General features: G+C 45.1%; 2 protein-coding genes across 3 annotated transcripts in view; one reads left to right on the top strand and one right to left on the bottom strand.

Annotated features, from left to right (window-relative positions):
* GON4L (gon-4 like) overlaps positions 1–2477 on the bottom strand; it is a 96698-nt gene extending 94221 nt beyond the window's left edge. The window contains exon 1 of the mRNA XM_028488772.1: positions 2460–2477. The gene's annotated coding sequence lies outside the window, so the exon portion shown is untranslated. The remainder of the gene's footprint in view (positions 1–2459) is intronic.
* LOC102982134 (synaptotagmin-11) lies at positions 1387–22034 on the top strand. Of its 2 annotated transcripts, none has more exons than XM_007110396.4 (4): positions 1387–1664; positions 7670–8487; positions 17052–17172; positions 18699–22034. In XM_007110396.4, the coding sequence occupies exons 1-4, from the start codon at positions 1631–1633 to the stop codon at positions 19007–19009; spliced, it is 1284 nt and encodes a 427-aa protein (XP_007110458.1). In that variant the 5' UTR covers positions 1387–1630; the 3' UTR covers positions 19010–22034. The 2 variants fall into 2 exon arrangements, with proteins under 2 accessions (XP_007110458.1, XP_007110457.1); XM_007110395.4 differs by having other exon boundaries at positions 17052–17175.
* The last annotated feature ends 129 nt before the right edge of the window (positions 22035–22163 follow it).

The following is a 22163-nucleotide window of genomic DNA, read 5'->3' as shown; positions in this document are numbered from 1 at the left end:
AAATGGCGAATTCATGAAATTCTAGAAAGAGAAATCACTGGGTTACAAATAGTGCAGTTTCCTGAATAAAGCTAAGGCAGTCTTGGACTCAATCCATAGTAATTATTCATATCTGTATAATACTCTGCTTACAAAATGCTTTCACCTACGTTATCAAAGGTGATTTTTTTTTTTAATCTTCACAATAAATCCTATGGGACAATGGTATTATTATACCTTCCAATTTACACAGGACAAATTTTTGGCTCAGCTGGGTAAGTGATTTCACCAAGATACACAGCTATCAGAAGGAATCAGGTATCCTGAACTCTAGTTTCTAATGCATTAATCCAGTGTCCAGGAAGGTGCCTGAGGCATAGTCGATGTCCAATAAATTCAATACATGTGTTTTGAATGAATGAATAACTCCTAGAACTGTTCTTTCCTCTTTTCTACAAGGACAGAACGTCAAAGCTGAAAAAATACATTCAACTCTCTCACTTTACAGGTGAACCATCAACAAATATTTATGCATTTAAATAATTTATTTGACCTGATTCTGTCTGTAAACAGAATCCGACAGGATGAAAGTACCCACAGCCAAAAATGATGGACTTGATGTAATCATGGAGATAACCGCCAGTAGTCTGACTCTTACGTGAATCACTCTAACTCTTCCAAGTGCCAAAGAAATCTCTAGAAGCTTGGAGTTTCAGTTGTGTCCTGCTTTTGAAACTACAGAATACACAGATCTGTTGGTTTGCTCACTGGCTCTCTCGCTCTCGCTCTCTCTCTCTCCCTCTCACTCACTTCCCAAAGCAGTTCTAAGCACTTGAAGCTTTTGGAAGAGACATATCCAACACTGATTAACTTTAGCACTCTTTTTTAGTCTTTTTTTAAAACAGCTTCAATTTACACATCACAGAATCCATCCGTTTTACTTATACAATTAAATTATTTTCAGTAAATTTTCAGAGTTGTGAAACCAACACCAGGTTTGGTCTTTAATCAGAGCTTCTGAAGTTTAAGAAAGTTTCCATAATAATCTTTAGTGGTCTCAGAAACGCATAACAATAAAGGCAACTAATACTGAAATGCAGGCAATATAGAATTTTATTTTTCCAAAATCCTGCTAGAACATTCTGCTGCTATATTAAGCCCAGGGAACCGGAATCACAAGATCTAGGGGAGCTCATACGATAAAGTACCTACACTTGTTCTTAGGCCTCAGGGTTTTCGCCTTAACAGACCCACAGCCCATCAGTAGGCGAGGTCTCATTCTCTGGAAATCTTGGCGATGGGAGGGGTGCCCTCCCAGAGATCTTCCGGAAAAGGGCGGGGCTTGCCTTCCGGAACTTTTCGGACAGAGGCGGAGTCTTCTGCCGAGGGCCGTTCGGAGGAAGGCGGGGCCTACCTCGCATCAGGACCAGTCTGGCTGCACCTGCTTCCTTAGCTCAGAGCATCCCTGGAGCATCTTAAGAGGCGACCGCAGCTGGCAACCAGAGACCAGACCGTCGCAGGAGGCGTCCGCCAGATACCTTCCCCTTCCCCTGACCTAGCGCTCTGCAGCGGCGGCCTCCGTACTGACCAGAGGTCCCAGAGTTGTCTGACCATTGCAAAAGCATTTATAGCAATAGCCTCTGATTACGACATGGCTGAGATCACCAATATCCGACCTAGCTTTGGTAAGTAGAATCTGGCAAACTAAGCCTGGGGTAGGCGAAACCGTTGCAAAGCCAAGGGAGCCCAGCAGCTGGGCAGAGCGTGAAGCCCAGACCAGGGCCTTCAAGTGCCAGCCCCTCTAGAATCAGGCCTGTGGTGGTGGGTAGAATCGGGCCTACGGTGGTGGGTAGCAGGCAGTATACGGCACCCAAACTTGAGCTGTGGGCTGCACGGGCTGAGAAGGCCAGAGCCACACCGAGGGTGGGGAGGTCCAGGATGCTAAAACCTTGTACGGTGCACTGTCAGTACTGCTGGAGGTGAGAAGCAGAGAGCTTGAGGAGGATGTGAACCCCTCCTTCTGGGGGAGGAGAGGTGAGGTAGGCCGAGCCCTCCCCCTTGGGGCATGCAGGGCGGTGCCCCTTCCTCCCCCTCCCACTCCTCAGGCCTGCGGGGGAGGGAGGTGGCAAGGGAGATGGGGCATCAAGATGGCAGCTTGGGGACTGTGGGCTGTGTGGCTGGCAGCCAGGGGAGGCGGCGGCCTCTGGGGAAAGAGGGGTGCGGGGGTGGGGAGCAAAAAGGAAGCCACTCCTTAAGCCGGTCAGCTGGATGCTGGGGCTAGGAGGAAACGTGAGCCCTGCAATTTCTATTCTGCATCGTAATGATGGGGTCCGTCCGTAGCTACCAAATGGCGCTTGGCGCTGCTGGGCAGGGGGATGACGTGATGTCTATTTCTGGGCCTCCTGGCAGCGCCTAGGCTCTTCTTTCCAGGCCTTTGTTCCCTATTTCCCTAGGCTGGCTTTTCAAAAAGGGGGACTCACCCGCGCTGGTGCTGGCGGGGGCTCGATCCAGGCCGGAGGGGGAGGGGCGAAAAAGGCCGAGCCCGGGGGAGGCCGCTTTGTGTACCAGAGAAAGCATTACGTCATCTCGGAGCTGCTGGTCCCCGACCCAACCCTACGGGCTCCAAGATCAGTTACACTCCCTGGAGCAGAGTGGGGTAGAAAATAGGGAAGCAGATGGGAAAGAAAAGCTCGAGAAGCAAGTTTTTCCTCTGGGAGATTCCTCCAAAATGTGCTAGGGTAGCAAACTTCCTGTGCTATGCTTTCCTGGCCCCAAAATAAAAAAGAATTACCCTGTTTCTCCCTCAGTTCTATCCCAGTTTGCATGGGAGAAGCCAGTGAGAGTTGCTGTCAGCCTAGGGTTTCTCCTTTTCCCTTAAGAGATTCTATCCCTCAGACAATCCAGAAGGTTTGAGCATCCAGACTCCAGTGTTTAGGGTGGGGCCACAATCCAACTAGGAAATGGCTTTTCTCACTCCCAAGTAAAAGGTTTATGGAAATGAACAGAACCCAGTGTGCTCTATCCCCTCAATGCCAGGAAGAAGACATCAGATCAGAGAAAGTATACCGCCGACAGATCACACCCATTTACTACTTGTTTGCACTGATTCCCTAAGGCTAAATCTTGATTATATTTCTTTCTTCCACTTCACCTTCTACATTTTTATTCTTTGAGTCCTAAATTTCCAAAATAGATGTCCCTTTTGTCATCACATGAGCACCTCATGATTTTTCTTCTTGCTCTTTCTTTTTCTTCTTATGCCTTCTTTCCAACATATTCTTTTCTTTTAATTGAAGTTCCAGAGTCCTTGGAAAGTTAGATGCTGTAGAGCATAATACACTGATCTCATTTAGAGGGAATGTTAGTGGAGAAAGAAATTATCAGGCCCTTACATACTACATTTTATTTAATCCTTACAAATATCCTAAAGTGTATTCATTATTATATATATTTGCTAGATGAGGAAACTGAGGCTAAGGGAGATAAAATAACTTGGCTAAAGTAAAACAAACTAGTTAGGGTAGTGCTAAGATGTAAACCAATTTCCAGTTGATGCCAAAGTTCATTCTCATTTTACTGTGTCACGCTGGCCTACTTGACAGGGAAAAGCTATTTTAGCAAAGGAAGTGTCAATAAGCAGGGCTGGTCAGAGACAGAGAACTGGACAAAGCCCAGATGTGTCTTGCAGATCTTTAAATCCATACAGAGGATCTCCTCTACAGAGAACTGCCACTTCTGACTTTTTCACATCTCATAGAGCACTTCATTTCAAACTCCCTAGCCCTTGAGAGATTCACCAAGCCAACACTCAATTATCCATGACCTTGGAGGACAAAAGGAGCAAGCAGCATGGGTCACTGCAATTTACAACTACTTGAAAACACTCACTTCAGCTTTTCGTTCCAACTTCCTTTTCCCACCAAGCTTTTGACTAAAGCTAGACAATATCTCTGATTTTTCTTGTTCACTGACTTGGGGGTGGGGGAAGAGAGGCAGGGGTTAACAAATACTAAAATGAAGAAGAAAGTAGGACAAAAGTGGGAAACAAGGTGGAGGAAATCGCCTAGGTAATTCACAAGTGGATTCATCCATTTCTCTTTTTTTCCTTCTCGATCCTCCTGAAAGATGAGAATCCTTTTTCTTCTCTTTTACCTGCTCCACCTCTATTTTCTAGCAATAAAAGTTGAGGCACTGTAAGCAGCAATGGGGATCTCTCAAGATCACAGGGTAAATCTATGGTAGAGCCAAAAGGATCACTCAGATGTCTCCCATCCCAGGCCTTTAGACTCCCTTTCAAATCATTCTCAAAAATATACTTGTCTTGGTAAGTTCCCTGCTTTTCTCTTCTCATAGAGACAATCAATATTCAGTTTTACTAATCGGTAGCAAGCAATCTTCAGGGAGTCCCTCATGGGTGAATGGAGAGCCACTTTTTCAAATTGTGCCTATTCTGATTGACAATTGAACCCAATCAATTGTTCAAGCAAATATTTACTGAGCTCCTGTTAGATGCAAGAGACTCAGGGATTCAAAGATGAATAGGGTGTTGTTTCTGCCCACTCTCAAGGTGCTTACAGCTAAGGCTGCTCCCATTTTGTGAAACCTCTCCCTAACAGCTTTTATTTCACTTGATACTCTGAAAATAAATGCTGTTATCATTCAGTATGGCCATGGACACAGTCACCTTGGTTTACTTTGTTAAATGGCTTTACTCCTAATCTATATTACTATTTTAAAATGTAACCACTTCTTTTCTTACCTGGTCCCAACTTTCATAGAACCATGGAATGTTTGAGGTGGAAAGAATTTCAGAGACATTTATTCCAATCCTCATTAAAGAAATCTTTTTTAGAATATGCCTGACCAAGGTGATCCAATCTCTGAAAGTTTTCAAATGGAGATTCACTGCCTCCTGAAGCCATCTGGGCCACTGAGAGGCAGTTCTAACAATAATTTGATTCTTTTCATTGAGTCAAAATTTGTCTTCCTGTAGCCTGTACGCGCTGATGTTAGACCTGCCCTCCAAAGTAAAATCACATCAGACCTTCTTCCAGCAAAATGCCTTAAATAATTGAAGGAAGTTATTATTCCCAGACCCCTCAGCTCCAGTTCCTTCAATTTCTCCTCACTTGATATGGTTTCCAGGCCCTCTACTCTCCTGCTTATCCATAATGTAGAGACATTCTGGTGTCAGATAGACCAGGGTTTAAATCCCATCACTGCCATTTGCTACTATGTGGCCTAGTGTAGATCTGAGTCCCCAGCTTCCTCAATCGTAAAGTGGGGATATTAATGGTACCTATTCAATGAGTTATTTGTTTCGGAGAGAAAAATCTCTAACATGATGCCTGGCAGGGATATCATAAAGGTACACAAAAAATAGCAATTTTTACTCTTGTCAGTACTAGACAGAATACTCCATATGTGTCGTGACCAGTGCAGATGAAATTATACTACCCCTCCTGTGATCTGGACATTGCACTGATAATATGTTAGCATCAACCTAATTATACTCCAAGCTTTTTGTCACCTAAACTTCTAAGTTATTTTTACTCACACTCATCAAGTAAGGTCTCCCATTGCCTATCAATAGGTTTTGAAGGGCAAATAGAATTTTACATTTATCCCTGTTATGTGTAATAATATTGACCTCATCCTGTTTTTCCAATCTGTGGAAGCTGTTTTTTATTTTTTATTGAGGTATAGTTGATGTACAATATTGTGTTAGTTTCTGATGTACAGAATAGTGATTCGATTATATATTTTCTATATACAAGAATATTCTTTTTCATATTCTTTTCCATTATGGTTTATTACAGGATATTGAATATAGTTTCCTGTGCTCTATAGTAGAATCTTGTTGTTTATCTCTTTTATATATAGTAGTTTGTATCTGCTAATCCCAAACTCCTAAAGTGGAAGCTGTTTTGAATTCACTAATTCATTTGTTCACTGAACACTTACTATGTGCCACATGGTTCTAGAACCCGGGAATGTAGCAGTGAACCAAACAGTCACTATTCTTGTTACACTTACCTAGTGAGGGAAGACAGACAAATATATGTCAGGGGTAATAACTGCTATGAAGAAAAATAAAGCAGGGTAAACGGGATATCATCTTACTTGGAGCAGTCAGGAAATGCTTCTCTGATAAGATGAGGTTTGGAACAGAGGCCTGCAGTGAGTGAGGCCGTGAGCCAGGCATATACTTGGTGGAAGGATGTTCTAGGAAGAATCTGGAATATGCTAGAATCACATTTATTTCCTTATTTCCCCTGCCCTACCCAAGACTTACCCTAATGAGTAGTATGGATAACTATAGGCCTTATCTAGATCTTTAAGGCCTAAACCCAATTTGGCTTCAATGAACTTAAGGGGGAGGAAATCCCCAAACCTAATTATCTAAGTCAGGGGCCCGATTTGTGCAGGAAAAGGCAAGACTAGAGGAGGGGAAGGAAAAAAATCTGTTTCTCTTTAGTTATTTGTTTACTTAACAAATCTATATTAAGTAACTGTTAGGTGTTTTTAGTGCTGGGGATACAGAAATGAGCTAAACAGACAAAATCCTTGTCCTTATGAAACTTACATTCTAGTGAAGACTGACAGTAAACAGTAAAATTATGTGTGTGTCTCTATATATTCTTATGTGTATGTGTGTGCCTGTGTATGTTTGTGTGTGTGTGTGTGTGTGTGTGTGTGTGTGTGTGTGTGTGTGTGTGTGAGTGAGAGAGAGAGAGAGAGAGAGAGAGAGAGAGAAGCATGACAAGACATGTAGAGAAAATTAAGCAGGGCCAGGAAGTGTGGGTCTCAGGGGTGGAAAAGTTTACACTTTTAAATAGGGTGGTCAGGGAAGACCTTACTAAGAACGTGACAAGGTCTGACATTTTCCACATTCCCTATTTCTCCCTATTTAAAATACTTGTATTTCATATTAAAAGATTTTATTATTTTATCTTAAAACACAAGTATTTTAATTTAATAATTTATTTTATTTTATTTTATTATTTTATCTTAAAATACAAGTATTTTAAATACCTGGGAGCTGAAATTTGGAACATATTTCAAGTACTTAGATGCAGAGTTCTTCTACTTCTTACCACCCACCTACTTTTATCACCCTTGGGCACCCTACCAAAACTATCCAAAATCAATCCCCCATCCTTCTACCCTACCTGTCAGTCAGTCAGTCCACACAAGCCCACTGTTGCAAACCCTGTGCTGGATGCTGTGGAATATCCTCCTGAAACCAGACACAGTTCATACCCTTGTGTAACAGTTGAGGTGAATGGGTTCTCATGTAACAAGGTGACCTATAACACCTTAGTCGACCTATAGCCGACCTGTAGGGCGGCTTTATGTGAAACACGAATCAATATGAGCAAACCATAAGTGCTGAGGGAAGGCCAAGAAAAGAACAGGCAGTCAGGTGGGGCACTTCAGGGGAGGATTTCTAGAGAAGATAAGTGTTTCATCCATGTTTGGTGGAAAGGAAGAGCCATGGATTGGTTGGAGAGGATGGGTGAGGGCATCTCCAAGAGAGGGGAGAAGTTCATAAGCCCAGATGAGCAAGTTTTGCTTTGGAGGCTAGGTTACAGATTAGCTTGGCTCCAGCCAGAAGCACTAAGCAGGGGTGCTCTGGGCAGGGGTTGGGGTCCACCTGCCTTGACACGTCTCTGGTCTCCACCTTCAGATGTATCACCAGTGGTCGCTGGCCTCATCGGGGCCTCTGTGCTGGTGGTGTGTGTCTCGGTGACCGTCTTTGTCTGGACATGCTGCCACCAGCAGGCAGAGAAGAAGCACAAGAACCCACCATACAAGTTTATTCATATGCTTAAAGGCATCAGCATATACCCAGAGACCCTCAGCAACAAGAAGAAAATCATCAAAGTGCGGAGAGACAAAGATGGTCCCGCGAGGGAAGGTGGACGCGGGAACCTGTTGGTGGACGCAGCAGAGGCTGGCCTGCTGGGCCAAGACAAGGGTCCTAGCTCTGGATCTTGTATAGACCAATTACCCATCAAAGTGGACTATGGGGAAGAACTGAGGAGCCCCATTGCGAGCCTGACCCCCGGGGAGAGCAAAACCACTTCTCCATCATCTCCAGAGGAGGATGTCATGCTGGGATCCCTCACCTTCTCAGTGGACTATAACTTCCCAAAAAAAGCCCTGGTGGTGACAATCCAGGAGGCTCATGGGCTGCCAGCGATGGATGACCAAACCCAGGGCTCTGACCCCTACATCAAAATGACCATCCTTCCCGACAAGCGGCATCGGGTGAAGACCAGAGTGCTGCGGAAGACCCTGGACCCAGTGTTTGACGAGACCTTCACCTTCTATGGCATCCCATACAGCCAGCTTCAGGACCTGGTACTGCACTTCCTCGTCCTCAGCTTTGACCGCTTCTCCCGGGATGACGTCATTGGGGAGGTCATGGTGCCGTTGGCTGGAGTAGACCCCAGCACAGGCAAGGTACAGCTGACCAGGGACATCATCAAAAGGAACATCCAGGTGAGGAGGAAGAGTGTGTTGGGGAGGGATGGTAGGTTGGGGGAGAGAAGGGGGGACAAGTGGGAGGGGAGGGATGAGATGGATGGCAAAGAGGGGCTGTAGAGAGGAAGCTCTTGGCTGTCAAGGATATGCAGTGGTCAAAGTAAGACAGAGAACCTGGCGGGCTAGGTCTCCTCCAAGAAGCAACTTCTTGAGGAGAGAAGGGCAGGTAGCTTCTGAAATTTCACTTAGCGGTTGGCGTCCTGATGCTGCATCCAGCTTGCTTGGAGTAGGCTGGCTCACCAGTCACAGACCCACCACTTCAGGGATAAGGGGGCTAATTTCTTCTCCAAAATGTGTGATCTTCCTCTAGTGAACTTATTTCTCACAGCTGAGAAACTGTGAAATCAGTAATTTTCCCTTCAGCTTCCCTTTCCCAGCCCAAATCTAGAGATGTAAGTAGTATCATCTGTATGACTTTTAACCATTTTATAAATTCAACTTAACTGCTTCACCCTTGGGGCCCCTTACCCAGGCCCAAACCTATGCCACAGATACTTCTCTCCCCGTTCCTCCTCTCCTGCTTGTTTGCATTAGAAGGGGGATGAGAGCCCTCCATCCTGCCTCCTCTCCACTGGGCCAGCATTGGCTCTTGAGTTATTTCAGGGATGCAAGAACTGTAACCCCCAGCCCCACTAGTTCATTTCCTCCTCAATCTGGGAGGCAGTGTAGCTCTGCGGTTCAGCACGAGGGCTCTTGATTCAGGCTGCCTGGCTTCACCTTCCAGCTCACCACTTTCCAGCTGTGTGATGTGGGTGAGTTATTTAACTCTTCTAAGCTTCTATTTCCCCACCTGTAAAGTGGAGCTGATAATATTGCCTTCCTTATGGGTTTTGAGGATCCAATGAGATAATATACCTAGCATACTATTGCCCTTATGGAGCTTTTACTTTAGTGGAGGAGAAATACAAAAAAACCTTGGCAATTATCACATAGTGAGTATGGTAGGTGCTATGAAAGAAGTTGTTGAAATTTTACACTTAGAGTTTCATTCCTTTTTCAGGATTTACCATAAGGAGTTAATAGCAAGGACTTTGAAGTCAGACCTGAGTTTGAATCTAAATTCCACGCGCTAAGTGACCGTGGGCAAGCTGCTTAAATTCTCTAAGTCTCAGTTTCTTACAGGAATTAAGATGATGAATTTATATAATCCCTAGCCCATAGTAAACCTTCAATAAATGGGAACCATGATTATTATTACTATTATTATTTCTATTATTAATAAAGTTTGATCCCTGGGAGAGATATGATTTGTAGGTATTTATATTTTGTTTTGACAAAGTGAAGGAAGACAAGGGAGGCCTGGATCAGTGGAGAAGAGGGTAGAAGGTTCAGAAAGGATATCAGGGCCACTAAAATCAACTGCACTTTTCCCAGAAAGAGCTCTGCCTGTAGATGCCTTACTGATCTCTTACTGCCTTCTTCAGCTGCCATCCCACGCCAGACTCATTGGGGAAGCAGGAGGCTCAAGACTGGAAGGAGGCTTCCAGGCCATCAGGGCTGAGTGTGTAGTGAGCTCCCAGGAACAAAGTTTGGCCACTGCTGAAGGGCGCTGTGCAGTGCCAGGCTGGGGAGGGGAGGCAGGAAGTGGCTCCCCCTGGACGTGTGTTCTTACCCTCTCTGCTGTGTAGGCGCCTGCCCCACTGCAGCCAGCCCAGTCATGCCATTGCCCAGAGAACCACTGTTGCCACGTGGCCCACTCAGCTCTACCTCACAGGGGCCGGCGGCATCCAAACATTTCAAAAACTATTAGAGGCATTTGGTCAGGGCATAAACACTGGTCTGTTGCCAGGATACAATGAGACATCCCCGAGTCCAAGACAACAAGAGTTCTTGTATCCTCTGAGGTTGGAGTCAGAAGGCCTGGACAGAAGCTGCAGTAGTAACCTGTCTCATCTCCCTGAATCCCTTCCCCTCTCCTTCCATTTCTTTTCCTCCAGATTCTGCCAACCCACTCCCCTGATTCCTGACTCCCCTTTATAGCAGCTCCAGTGCTTTACTCCCTGCCTTCATCTAGCTCTCCTCGCAGGGTGGTTCTTTCCCAGCACAGCCTTCCCTGGAGCACCAGCCTGGTAAATCCACCAGCTAGCTGGACTCCTTCAGACAGCTCATGCAGTCGCAGCCCACGGCTGACTGTGGAGGATGGCTCTGTACCAAGCTGCAGCTGGGAAGACACTGGCAAGGAAAGGGACTGATTTGGGCCTCAGTCTCAAATCCAGGACACTGGGCAGGGAGCACAGACAATGGCATTTGCTAAACTGCCAGGGGCTCTTGGGGAGAGCCAAGCTTCTTTCCACTTTATTAATGCCCTTCAGGAGGGATAAGCTGGGGCTGGGATCCTGAGCAACACATCCCCTGGAAGAGGCTCCAGGCAGGACACCCAGAACCCCTGCAGCCCCACCCCAGAGCCTTGTAGCCTCCCAGGTGTCCTAAGCCTGTTTTCCCCAGCCAGTGCCAGTGGGTAGAGCTGTGTTCCATCCTGGGTCATGGCTGTCATCTCTCTAGTCACTCGTCCCCCTGATTCCCTAGCAGTACAGCCTCCAAATGTCTACCCTAAACCCTCCCTACTGTAGCCAAGAATCTGCCCTTTCTGGATCTCCCCATGGTTCATCAGTTACAGCTGCTTTGGACTATTCCACCCTGTCTGTAAAGAGCTCTTTCTGGTCTGGGTAAGGTACCCTCTTATAATAATGGAGCCAAATGTTCCTGGGTGGAGACTGGTGAGAACTGCATTTCTCTAGACAACCACCCACACCTAACTGCATTTCCTGACCTTTAGCAGAAAATTCAGCTCTTGTCCTTTCCGTTATTACAGTGCAGTCCAGTTGAAGAAGCCCTGGACTGGTCATGATTTCTGATTCTGTCCATTTCACTGACTAATTCTGGGCAAGCAGTTACCTATTCTGGGCCTCAGTCTCCCTCTAGGCTGGATCACGAAGGCTAATGGAGTGACTCTGTGAGAGTACTCAGCTCTTAGGAATATACAGAAAGATATAAGAAGCATTAAAAATTAACACTCAATTATTAACGAAAGAAGTTCACAGTATAAACTCTATAATGCCCAAAACTCTCTGAGTTGGGCTTTGGAACTGGATTTTTTTTTTTTAGTGGCAGCTTTTTTTTTTCCTAGTATTTTATTCAGATAGAAATAAAAGTGAATTTACATTCCCATAATACATCCCCCGCAAGGAGAAGGGAGGTGGTTCAGCGAGGGCTGGGGTTAAAGAAGAGACAGTGGGAAAGAAGTGATTTACAAGGTGGATAATGGAGAGTTGTTAGACTCCTAATTTCTTCAGGTCATTGTCTCCCAAACCATTTCCTATCTTTCTACTACCAGATTGGTGTTCATGACCTGGGACAATGGTCATGGGAATGATAGGATTCTTAGAATCTCAGATTTACAAGAGACCTTGGAGTTCATCCAGTCTAGTCAAAAGGGACTGAAAAGAAAGACAGAAAAAGGAATGTCAGTTATCCAGGAACAATAAAGAAAATTGCTATGTAAAATAAGTAAATAAATAAAACAACACGCAAAAAAAAGAAAGATGCTATATTTGTGTATTGGGGAGAAGACAAGGAGGGATGTGATTGAATGTTGAGGTTTTTGTTTGTTTTGTTTTCTCGTGACTGTGATTTATGTGGAGGTAGCACTGAGAACTTCCAGCCCCAATAAAGGTTTATTGAGGACACATGAGTCCTCCTCTTTGCAAAGATGCTGTGGCTAGAAAAATCACTGTGGGCGGGGCCCCGCTAATTATAAGAAATAGACTTATCCCTCGCCTAACTATTTCCTTCAGCTGAACATCTTCTTTAGGACCACTGCTCCTGTTCCTCTTTTCCACGGAGTGAGAAAGGATCCCGCTCTCTGAGAGCAAAGCCTCCCAGCTCTGTCAGGCATGGATAAAACCCTTTCTCCCCCTTGTTCTTCTGCTTGCCTGCCCCCCAACCGGGTCTTTACCTCACTAGGCCAAGGGGCTGGGAAACAGAGTTCGCTCCCAGCCCTTGACAAAGAGCCCTTGACAAAGAGTCATTGACAATGCCGCTTGGAATGGGAATTGGGTGGAAAGAGAAGGGGAGGGGGGAGGGGGAGACTTGAAACTCCGGCCTTCAATGCAGAATGGAATGGCATTCAGGTGGTGTTGTGGCTGCAGACTTGGGCATCACAAAGGGGCAGCTGAACGGGGATGGGCGTTCTGCCCATGTAAAATGGCCAAAGGTGAAGGGGTGGGGGGTGGGAATCAGATGGAGAACAGTTGTCTGAGGAGTGATTTTAGGGGAGGAAATTATTGTGAAGGTAACCAGAAGTTGTCCACCTTCCCAAAGAACTAAGGAAGGGGCACGGGATTTAAATTAGGATGATTTTGCTACAGTGGATGATTTAGGAAACAGTTTTGTTTTTTTTTTTTTTTGAAACAGTTTTAAATAAATAACCAGAAAACCTAAGTATAATCTTGCAATCAATGTTATTTTTACAAATAAAACTCTTTTAAAAAAAATATTTTATTTATGTATTTTGGCTGTACAGGGTCTTAGTTGGGGCACACAGGATCTTTTAGGTGCAGCATGCGGGCTCTTAGTTGTGGCATGTATGTGGGGTGTAGTCCCCGACCAGGGATCGAACCCTGGTCCCCTGCATTGGGAGCATGGAGTCCTACCCACTGGACCACCAGGGAAGTCCCCAAGATTGCATATTTAATATTTAGATACCAATATTCAAGGATGGTCCCAGAGATAGATATCAAAACTAGTTAACATTTCATTATTCATGGAAATGGAGGGGAGCAGTGGCCCAAATAATCCAGAAGTTCTTTCTAGATCAGCACTATCCACTGGATGCTATGATGGTGGAAATGTTCTATATCTGCACTGTCCAGTATGGTAGCCACTGGCCACATGTGGATACTGAGCACTTGAAATATGGCCAGTGTGATTGAGAAACTAAAATTTTAATTTTATTTCATTTTAGTGAATTAAAATTTAAATAGACACATGTAGCTAGCGGCTGCTGTATTGGGCAGGCCAGTTCTGAATGTTTTAGAAGGCATTTAATTTTCTTTTTCGTGAGGGATTACTTTCCTGATGCCATTTGGCTGTGGCTGATAGTAAAAATGAGTTTACCATCTCTGATTGCATTCTGACTTGTCAAAAGGAAGCAGCCCAGAAGTATACTGGTTGGTAAAGGCAACCAGCCTGTGATTTTACACTGGCTGAGGGTACTTCCCGTGGATATAATCAAGAGCCGGCTATATGTTAGGGGTAAGGAAAAGATGTGGGGCTTCAATCTAGCAGAGAATACCATGAACATCTTTTTTAAAGTCTATTTTCTTTTGTACTTCAATTTCACAAGCTAACGGCTAAGTTTAAAGTTCAGTCACATTCAGTACCCTACTAGAGACATTTCCATATGCTCCTGGTATGAAATATAGCCTCGAGAACTTTTTTAAGCCAAATGGAAATATTATCACAGTTCATTCCTCGAGGTGACTTAAGACTTATAATCAAAGCGTAAACTATTAGGGGTTTTCGCTTGTTTTTCACTGATGAGCTAATTAAATTATTTACTGCTGTTGTTCTTTCCTGCACCAGCCACACCTGAGCAGGTAGTGCACTAGCCCGTGAGCTTCTGGAGGGTAGGGGTCTTCTTTGTGCATCATGTCAGCCCTAGCTGCTAGCAGAGTGCCTGGCACTTAGTGAGTGCACAGCAAGTCATTTTGGTGGGTATGTGGCGTATGTAAGGCTGGTGGTGAGTTTGGTCTATTTTTGCTCAATCTAAGAAGAATTCCTCAAGTAGGTGACATTCCTTTGGGGCTATGAAGAATACAAGGAATAGGATTTGATAGTGGAGGAATGATTTGGTCTCGAAATTTTTTTTTTTGTCTCAAATTTAACTTATTATGTCCTAAAGTCCTCCTATCCCACCTCCTTTTGTTTTCTTTATCCCAGCCTCATCCCTACTTCCTAAGCTAGAAACACAAGAAATAGTCCTCCATCTCTTCCCTCTCCCCTATATTTTCATCCAATTAGCTGCCCCAACCCAGAAAATCCTGACAATTCTTCCTGAGACATATCGTACCCCAGGTCCATCTCCTCTGCCACAGCCCTGGTTCCAGGCCTCATCATTTCTTCCCTAGCCTGTTGCAGCAACCTCTTAACCGAGCTTTCTGACTTTGGTCTTTCTCTACTTTAGTTCCTTCTCCAGCTTTCACTTGAATCGTATTATTATTAATATACTAACAACAACAATAACTGTTGCACCTATGCCTGCAGACCTCCTCTTGTCTGGGTGCTGCGGCTGGCTCTGCTGTTTGGTTAGCTCACCCCCACTGCCCTTCACCTTCGCCTGACCCACCTCTCTGGGTTCCTGGCCCGCCCCTCCTGCCAGCACCCCAACATCAGGCACACTCTCGCCTCTCAGCATTCTCTGAACACAGCCTACCCTTTCAGCAACCAAAGACTTTGTACCGGCTATTCTGCCGCCCTGCCCCACGGGATCTTCTCTCTGCCCGTTGCCTGTGTCTCTTACTCACCCTCCATCAACTCAGCCCAGACGTCAGCTGGCAAAGCCTCCACCTGAATCTCTCAACAGCACTAGGATTTTTTTTTTGGCTGCGCCACGTGGCTTGTAGGATGTTAGTTCCCTGACCAGGGATTGAACCCAGGCCCTCGGAAGTGAGAGCGCAGACCTACCCACTGGACCGCCAGGGAATTTCCAGGCTTCTCACTTTTCTGACAAGTAAACATGTTTGTTTACATCTCTGTCTCTTCTAGTGCATGATAAACTCCTTGGGAGCAAGAACTGAGTCCTATCAGTTCTGAATCCCCGGCACCTGGCATGTAATTAGTATCCAAATGTTTTTTAAATATATATATAAATTTATTGTTTTTGGCTGCATTGGGTCTTCATTGCTGCTCACGGGCTTTTTCTAGTTGCGGTGAGCGGGGGCTACTCTTCGTTGCGGTACGCAGGCTTCTCATTGCGGTGGCTTCTCTTGTGGCAGAGCACAGGCTCTAGGCGCGCGGGCTTCAGTAGTTGTGGCACGTGGGCTCAGTAGTTGTGGCTTGCGGGCTCGAGCACAGGCTCAGTAGTTGTGGCACACGGGCTTAATTGCTCCGTGGCATGTGGGATATTCCCGGACCAGGGATCGAACCCGTGTCCCCTGCATTGGCAGGCAGATTCTTAACCACTGTGCCACCAGGGAAGTCCTCCAAATATTATTTAAAATGTTCTTGGAGGACTAGAGGTTTTTTTCTTTTTTTTTTTTTTAAGCTCAAAATAGAGCCTAGCATAAAATTTCAAAGTGGGGAAACAAAGTTGTGGGCATCCAAGGTGGCTGGAGAAGACACTCTGAAGGTCATACACTGGGGCAGGCGGAGCAGGTGTGGATATTCACCTTGTGAAATGGAGGCACAGGCTTCAGAAAGTTCAGGGACTTGCCCAGGCCCAGCTGGTGAGTAATTGGCCAAGTTACTCAAACTCAAGTTTCCTGTCTCCCACTATACAGTCTTCAAAACTATTTTTATGGCAAGAACCGAATGAGGGACTTCCATGGATGCGCAGTGGTTAAGAATCCACCTGCCAATGCAGGGGACATGGGTTCTATCCCTGGTCCGGGAAGATCCCACATACCATGGAGCAACTAAGCCCGTGCACCACAACTACTGAGCCTGCGCTCTAGAGCCCACGAGCCACAACTACTGAGCCCGTGTGCCACAACTACTGAAGCCTGCACGCCTAGAGCCCGTGCTCCGCAACAAGAGAAGCCACCGCAATGAGAAGCCCGTGCACCGTAATGAAGAGTAGCCCCCGCTTGCTGCAACTAGAGAAAGCCCATGCACAGCAGCGAAGACCCAACACAGCCAAAAATTAAAATAAATAAATAAATTTATTTATTTATTTATTTATTTATTATTATTTTTTGTGTGTGTGTGGTATGCGGGCCTTCCTCTGTTGTGGCCTCTCCCGTTGCGGAGCACAGGCTCCGGACGCGCAGGCTCAGCGGCCATGGCTCACGGGCCCAGCCGCTCCGCGGCATGTGGGATCTTCCCGGACCAGGGCACGAACCCGTGTCCCCTGCATCGGCAGGCAGATGCGCAACCACTGCGCCACCAGGGAAGCCCTATTTATTTATTTAAAAAAAAATTTTTTTTAAAAAGAACTGAATGAGAGAATAGGAGAGAATGCACATCTCTGGTACACACTGTGTGCCAGGCAGTGTGGTGTTGTACAAATTCTAAATTATCGAATCCTGGGAAGTTGGGACTATTTTTATCTCCATTACAGATGAGGAAGTGGAAGTAGCTTGTCCCAGGTCAGACAGATGAGAAGTAGAGTCAGGATTTGAATCCAGGCCTGTCTGGCTTCAGAGTCTGCACTCCTAAATACTAGGCTGTGCTGTCTCTCCCTGCAAATGATTTTATTTAGTATCAGGATTATGATGAGAACATTTCCTTTTTCCTCCACATGCTTTCTGTGCTGTGGCCTGCTCGCTCTGCCAGGATTCTCACAGGCTCTTTCTTCTCCCCAGAAGTGCATTAGCAGAGGGGAGCTCCAGGTGTCTCTGTCATATCAGCCTGTGGCACAAAGAATGACAGTGGTGGTCCTCAAAGCCAGACACTTGCCGAAGATGGATATCACCGGTCTCTCAGGTAGCAGCTATTTACTTCAACCTATTTCTTTTTTCTCTTTTTTTTTTAACATTTTTTTAAATTGGAGTATATTTGCTTTATAATGTTGTGTTAGTTTCTACTACACAGCAAAGTGAATCAGTTACACGTATACATATATCCCCTCTTTTTTTGGATTTTCTTCCCATTTAGGTCACCACAGAGCACTGAGTAGAGTTCCCTGTGCTATACAGCAGGCCCCCATTAATTATCTACTTTATACATAGTATCAATAGTGTATAGATGTCAATCCCAGTCTCCCAATTCATCCCCCTCCCTTCCCCCCTGTGTATCCATACATCTGTTCTCTATGTCTGTGTCTCTATTTCTGCTTTGCAAATAAGACCTAGGTGTGTCTATGCCAATTTTTTCAGATTCCACATATATGCGTTAATATACAATATTTGTTTTTCTCTTTCTGACCCACCCCACTCTGCATGACAGTCTCTAGGTCCATCCACGTCTCTACAGATGACCCAATTTCATTCCTTTTTATGGCTAACATTCCACTGTATATACGTACCACATCCTCTTCATCCATTCCTCTGTCGATGGACATTTAGGCTGTTTCCATGTCCTGGCTATTGTAAATAGTGCTGCAGTGAACAGTGGGGTGCATGTGTCCCTTTGAATTATGGTTCTCTCAGGGTATATGCCCAGTAGTGGGACCGCTGGGTCACATGGTAGTTCTATTTTTATTTTTCCAAGGAACCTCCATATTGTTCTCCATAGTGGCTGCATCAATTCGCATTCCTACCAACAGTGCAAGAGGGTTCGCTCTTCTCCACACCCTTTCCAGGGTTTATTGTTTGTAGGTTTTGTGATGATGGCCATTCTGACCGGTGTGAGGTGATATCTCATTGTAGTTTTGATTTGCATTTCTCTGATAATTTGTGATGTTGAGCATTTTTTCATGTGTTTGTACCTCAACCCATTTCTATCTGTCCGCGCCCCGCCCACCACTGCCCCTTGCCTGTGACCCAGACACCCCTTCTCCACCTTTCAGGACCCCTGGCACCTCTCATTGTTCACCCATTCCTCTCTCTGTCTACATTCTTTTCCCGATGAATGTAGCTGGGAAGGTGCTTTGGGTAAGCAAGTGGGGTCTCTACATTTGGCGAGGTATCCTCAGTGCTGTGCATGCATGCTGGGTGCTGTGCCCTTGCTCCAGGTGAGACTCGGCAAAAAGCCTGCAGGCTTTGTTAGTCCCTGTGCACTTGAAGATGCTTCTCGGTGTCGTGGGGTTTCTTTGGCCCTGACTCGAGGTGGCTTTTCTGTTCCATGCCTGCCTGGTTTCCTTGGCCCCTTGTCCAGGTGGGCAGACGTGTACACAGTCAGTGTACACTTAGTGTGCAATCACTGAAGACCGCACGGGGTGGGGGTGGGGGTGGGACACCAAGGAGATGAACAGCAGAAGCCCCTCCTCCCCAACCGGAAGCCACCATTGTATAGGAGAGGACTGTGTCATAGGCCTGTCTCCCTTTTTCTGATCTCTTTGGGGGCCCCAGATCCTTATGTCAAGGTGAACGTCTACTACGGCAGAAAGCGCATTGCCAAGAAGAAAACCCATGTGAAGAAGTGCACTTTGAACCCAGTCTTCAATGAGTCTTTCATCTACGACATCCCCACTGACCTCCTGCCCGACATCAGCATCGAGTTCCTTGTCATCGACTTCGATCGCACCACCAAGAACGAGGTGGTGGGGAGGCTGATCCTGGGGGCACACAGTGTCACAGTCAGCGGTGCTGAACACTGGAGAGAGGTCTGCGAGAGCCCCCGCAAGCCTGTGGCCAAGTGGCACAGTCTGAGCGAGTACTAATCCTCTTCTCCTTGCCTCTAACCCCAGGGCCGGGCTGGGCAGGGATGTGGCAGGGAGAGAGAGAAACAGAGAGAAGCGGACTCAAAACCTCATTTTAGCTGTAGAAGAAAATTTCTTACAAAACAAACCCCACAAAGAACACCCCACATGACCACAGCTGCAGATCAGTTCTTAGCGATGATGATTTTTCTCCTTTGCAAGGCACTAGGAAATCCCTTTTTTTTTTTTTTAATGGGGGAAAAAAAGAGAGGGAAAGACCTCTACAAGTCTATATATAAAAATGTAACCTTATACTTGCATGTCTAACACAAACTGAAGAAATTAGCCTAACTGCCAACATCAAGGTACAGATTTTAATCCATGAAAATTGTGTTTTGTGCCGAATTGTATTTGCTGATGACCTGAAATTGGTCTCTTTTTATTGGGCTTCTCTAGAGAGTTATTTTCACTCCCCACCTCTGTGGAAGAATCTTTTGCTCTTGTAAAACCTCATGTTTTTATCATCCCCATCTTTTCTCCCTGTTACCTCTTACATTTCTGCTCTTTGACTGAGCACAAGGTCCAGAGGTCTGTAGTAAGCCAAGAAACAAAGGTGGAATGGATAAAGCAGGGTTTGCAGGAGAAAGAGTACTTGAGAAATGAGGTATGTTTGTTATTAGCTCTCCTGCTATGAATGGGTAAAAGGCAGTCCTTGATTAATTTGTGATCAAGTACACGAAGACATCAGACTTTTAGGTAGAATAGATGACTTGTCTAAAAAGAGCTTTGGCGACTTCAAATTCAGCTACAGGATAGTACCAATGAATACATCCAGCTGATCCCAAATGTAGGTATGAAGACAAGGAAAGGAAAATGAGATGACTGCCATCTCCCTTTGTAACTGTGTCTGGAAGGACAGCCATTCGTTGGTTGATGGGTTAGAAATCATCAGAGTTTTGAAGGATTAAACTGGCCTTTGTTTTTCCAGAAATGCTGAAAACTGAGAAGCTTTAGAGTCTTCTCAGGTAGCTTAGATGAGGTTAGTTTTGCTTTATAAGGAAATGGGACTTCAGAAATTATTCTTTCTCCTTAAATTTTTCAATCATGTCTCTTAAAAATAACTAAATGAGGAAAATGAGTACCTGTGACTAAATTAATAATAAAGATAACTTGGACTTCTTCAGAACATCCTTTCCCTGAAAACAAAGTGCTTAGTTCTTAGGACTTCTGAATCTCAAGATAAGATGAAGGTGTGGGTAACCACAGAGTTCAGTTCTCCTTCTGCCAGTGGACAATAGAGGTTGAGAGAGATTCAGCATCTTGCTGGGATTAGAATTCACATCTCCTTATTCCTAGACCAGCCATGTCTCTTACAGTTGAGACCTTTCAGATGGCAGAGACTTCACTGACAATAAGTAAGCCTGGATAGGCAGTAGATATTTTTGCCAGCCTGAAAAGGAACTCAAATAAACAGCAGCTTGAACCAAGACCTGAAAGATTAGCCAAGATTGAAATTCCACATTCATACAAGAACATCACTATCTGACTTGCTTCTGAGAAGGGAGTTGAAAAGCTGAGTCTCCGTGGAGAGAGTGGTGATGTTGCCTTTGACATTCCCTTAACTCTGTGGATTTAAAACCAATCTGTTCCCCGCCTACCCCCCATTCTTTTTTTTTTTTTTTTTTTTTAACCTGGATTCTTGACAATGCAGAGCAGCAGTTCTGAGCAGGCACAAAGCCCACTCTCTGTTCTTGTCCCTGTCATCCCACATCCCCCATAATCTGACTCACAATCTCATCATCAGTTGGGTTCACACCACCAGTCTCTATCCAACACTCCATGGAATGTAAATACTGTATCATACGTAGAAGAAAATAATTTTTGTTTTCTAAAAATGCATTTTGAGATAGTTTCATGTAAATCTGACAGGAGCACTCTGAAGCCCCATTAGGAAAAATTTTAAATGGTTCCTCTTCATCGCCTTAATGTCTAAAGATCAGAAATCGCTGAGCAACCCGCTTTTGTTTCCTTCCCAGAAACAATGCAAAGCGACAGGTGGAGATAGTCTGGCCTTTGCCCTGCTGTGTGTGCCTCTGTAGCTCCTCCTGACATAAGTCTGGGAAAGCAGCCTCACCCAACTCCTCTCTTCCCCACCTCCTTGTAGCTTTATTCCTTGCATTCTTTGGGTCTACTGAGCAGTGGGTGGTGAGGTGGCAGGGAAGGAACCAGGAGTTCTGTAGCCTAGGAGCTGCCTCGGTGTCTTTCTCAGAAAAATGGCAAAGAGGCGGACAGTACAGGGTTCCTCCCTCCTACCTCAGGCCTGATCCATCGTGCCCTTGACTTTGCTGTCCCAAAGTTTCTTAGCTGGCTTTGGCTTTCACATTTGTTCCTCCCAGAGCTAACTGATAAGGGTGGAGGAGGAATGCCTATTCCTAAGAGTCAGTTAAAAGACAAGAGAGTCACATTCTAGCTTTTGCACAAGGCACTCATGGTCAGGAATAGGTTAGGGAATGGTCACTTCTGATTTTCCAAGAGTCAGTCCTTCTCTGCTGATATCTTGATTCCTTTGGGAAGACAAGAGTTTTTCTTAATAACAAAAGTCCCTTTTATGAGTTAGTCCTTCCTTCAGTTCTTCTCAGTGGAGCACAGCCAAGATGTACATGGTTATGAGTGGTGCTCTGGATGTGAAAACAGATAGAACTGGCTCATGGGACAGGGGCGGCTTGCTCAGGAGAGGGAATAATGCAAGTCCTTTTTCTTGGAAGGCTTTTATTATGGCCACGATAGTGACATTGCCCTCACCGTGCTCCTTCTCCGATGTGGTCGTCTTTCTTTACCTTGTGTCTTCTCTTGTAAAAATGAAACTCAAAAATAAAATAAATGTGTCAAATTAAAAAAAAAAAAAAAAACGAAAAAGCTAACATGAATTGTGTGAAACTGCATAATGCTGTAACGCTAACCTACAATATGTAATGCTATCTTGTATGTTGAATTTGTTAATGCACCACACAAGTGCAGAATAAAGACTGATTCACATTAAATAGGCCCGGTGACATCAGCATGATTTTCTTGGAAGCTGGATGACTATGAATGATGGGAACATTCAGACTCCAGTAGGATGTTCTAGGGCATGTTCTCCAAAGCGTGGTCTTAGACCACCTGATTCAGAATCCTC

Source organism: Physeter macrocephalus, chromosome 4 (assembly GCF_002837175.3).
Source record: "Physeter macrocephalus isolate SW-GA chromosome 4, ASM283717v5, whole genome shotgun sequence".
Lineage (NCBI taxonomy): Eukaryota > Metazoa > Chordata > Mammalia > Artiodactyla > Physeteridae > Physeter > Physeter macrocephalus.
This window is presented reverse-complemented; position numbering and strand designations above follow the sequence as displayed.

Bases quoted from the DNA above. Each gene is read 5' to 3' on its own strand.
- LOC102982134 (XM_007110395.4), top strand. From the start codon at position 1,631: ATGGCTGAGATCACCAATATCCGACCTAGCTTTG. The intron at 8,488-17,051 runs GTGAGGAGGAAG...TCTTCTCCCCAG, and splicing joins TCATCAAAAGGAACATCCAG to AAGTGCATTAGCAGAGGGGA. The intron at 17,176-18,698 runs GCAGCTATTTAC...TGGGGGCCCCAG, and splicing joins TATCACCGGTCTCTCAGGTA to ATCCTTATGTCAAGGTGAAC.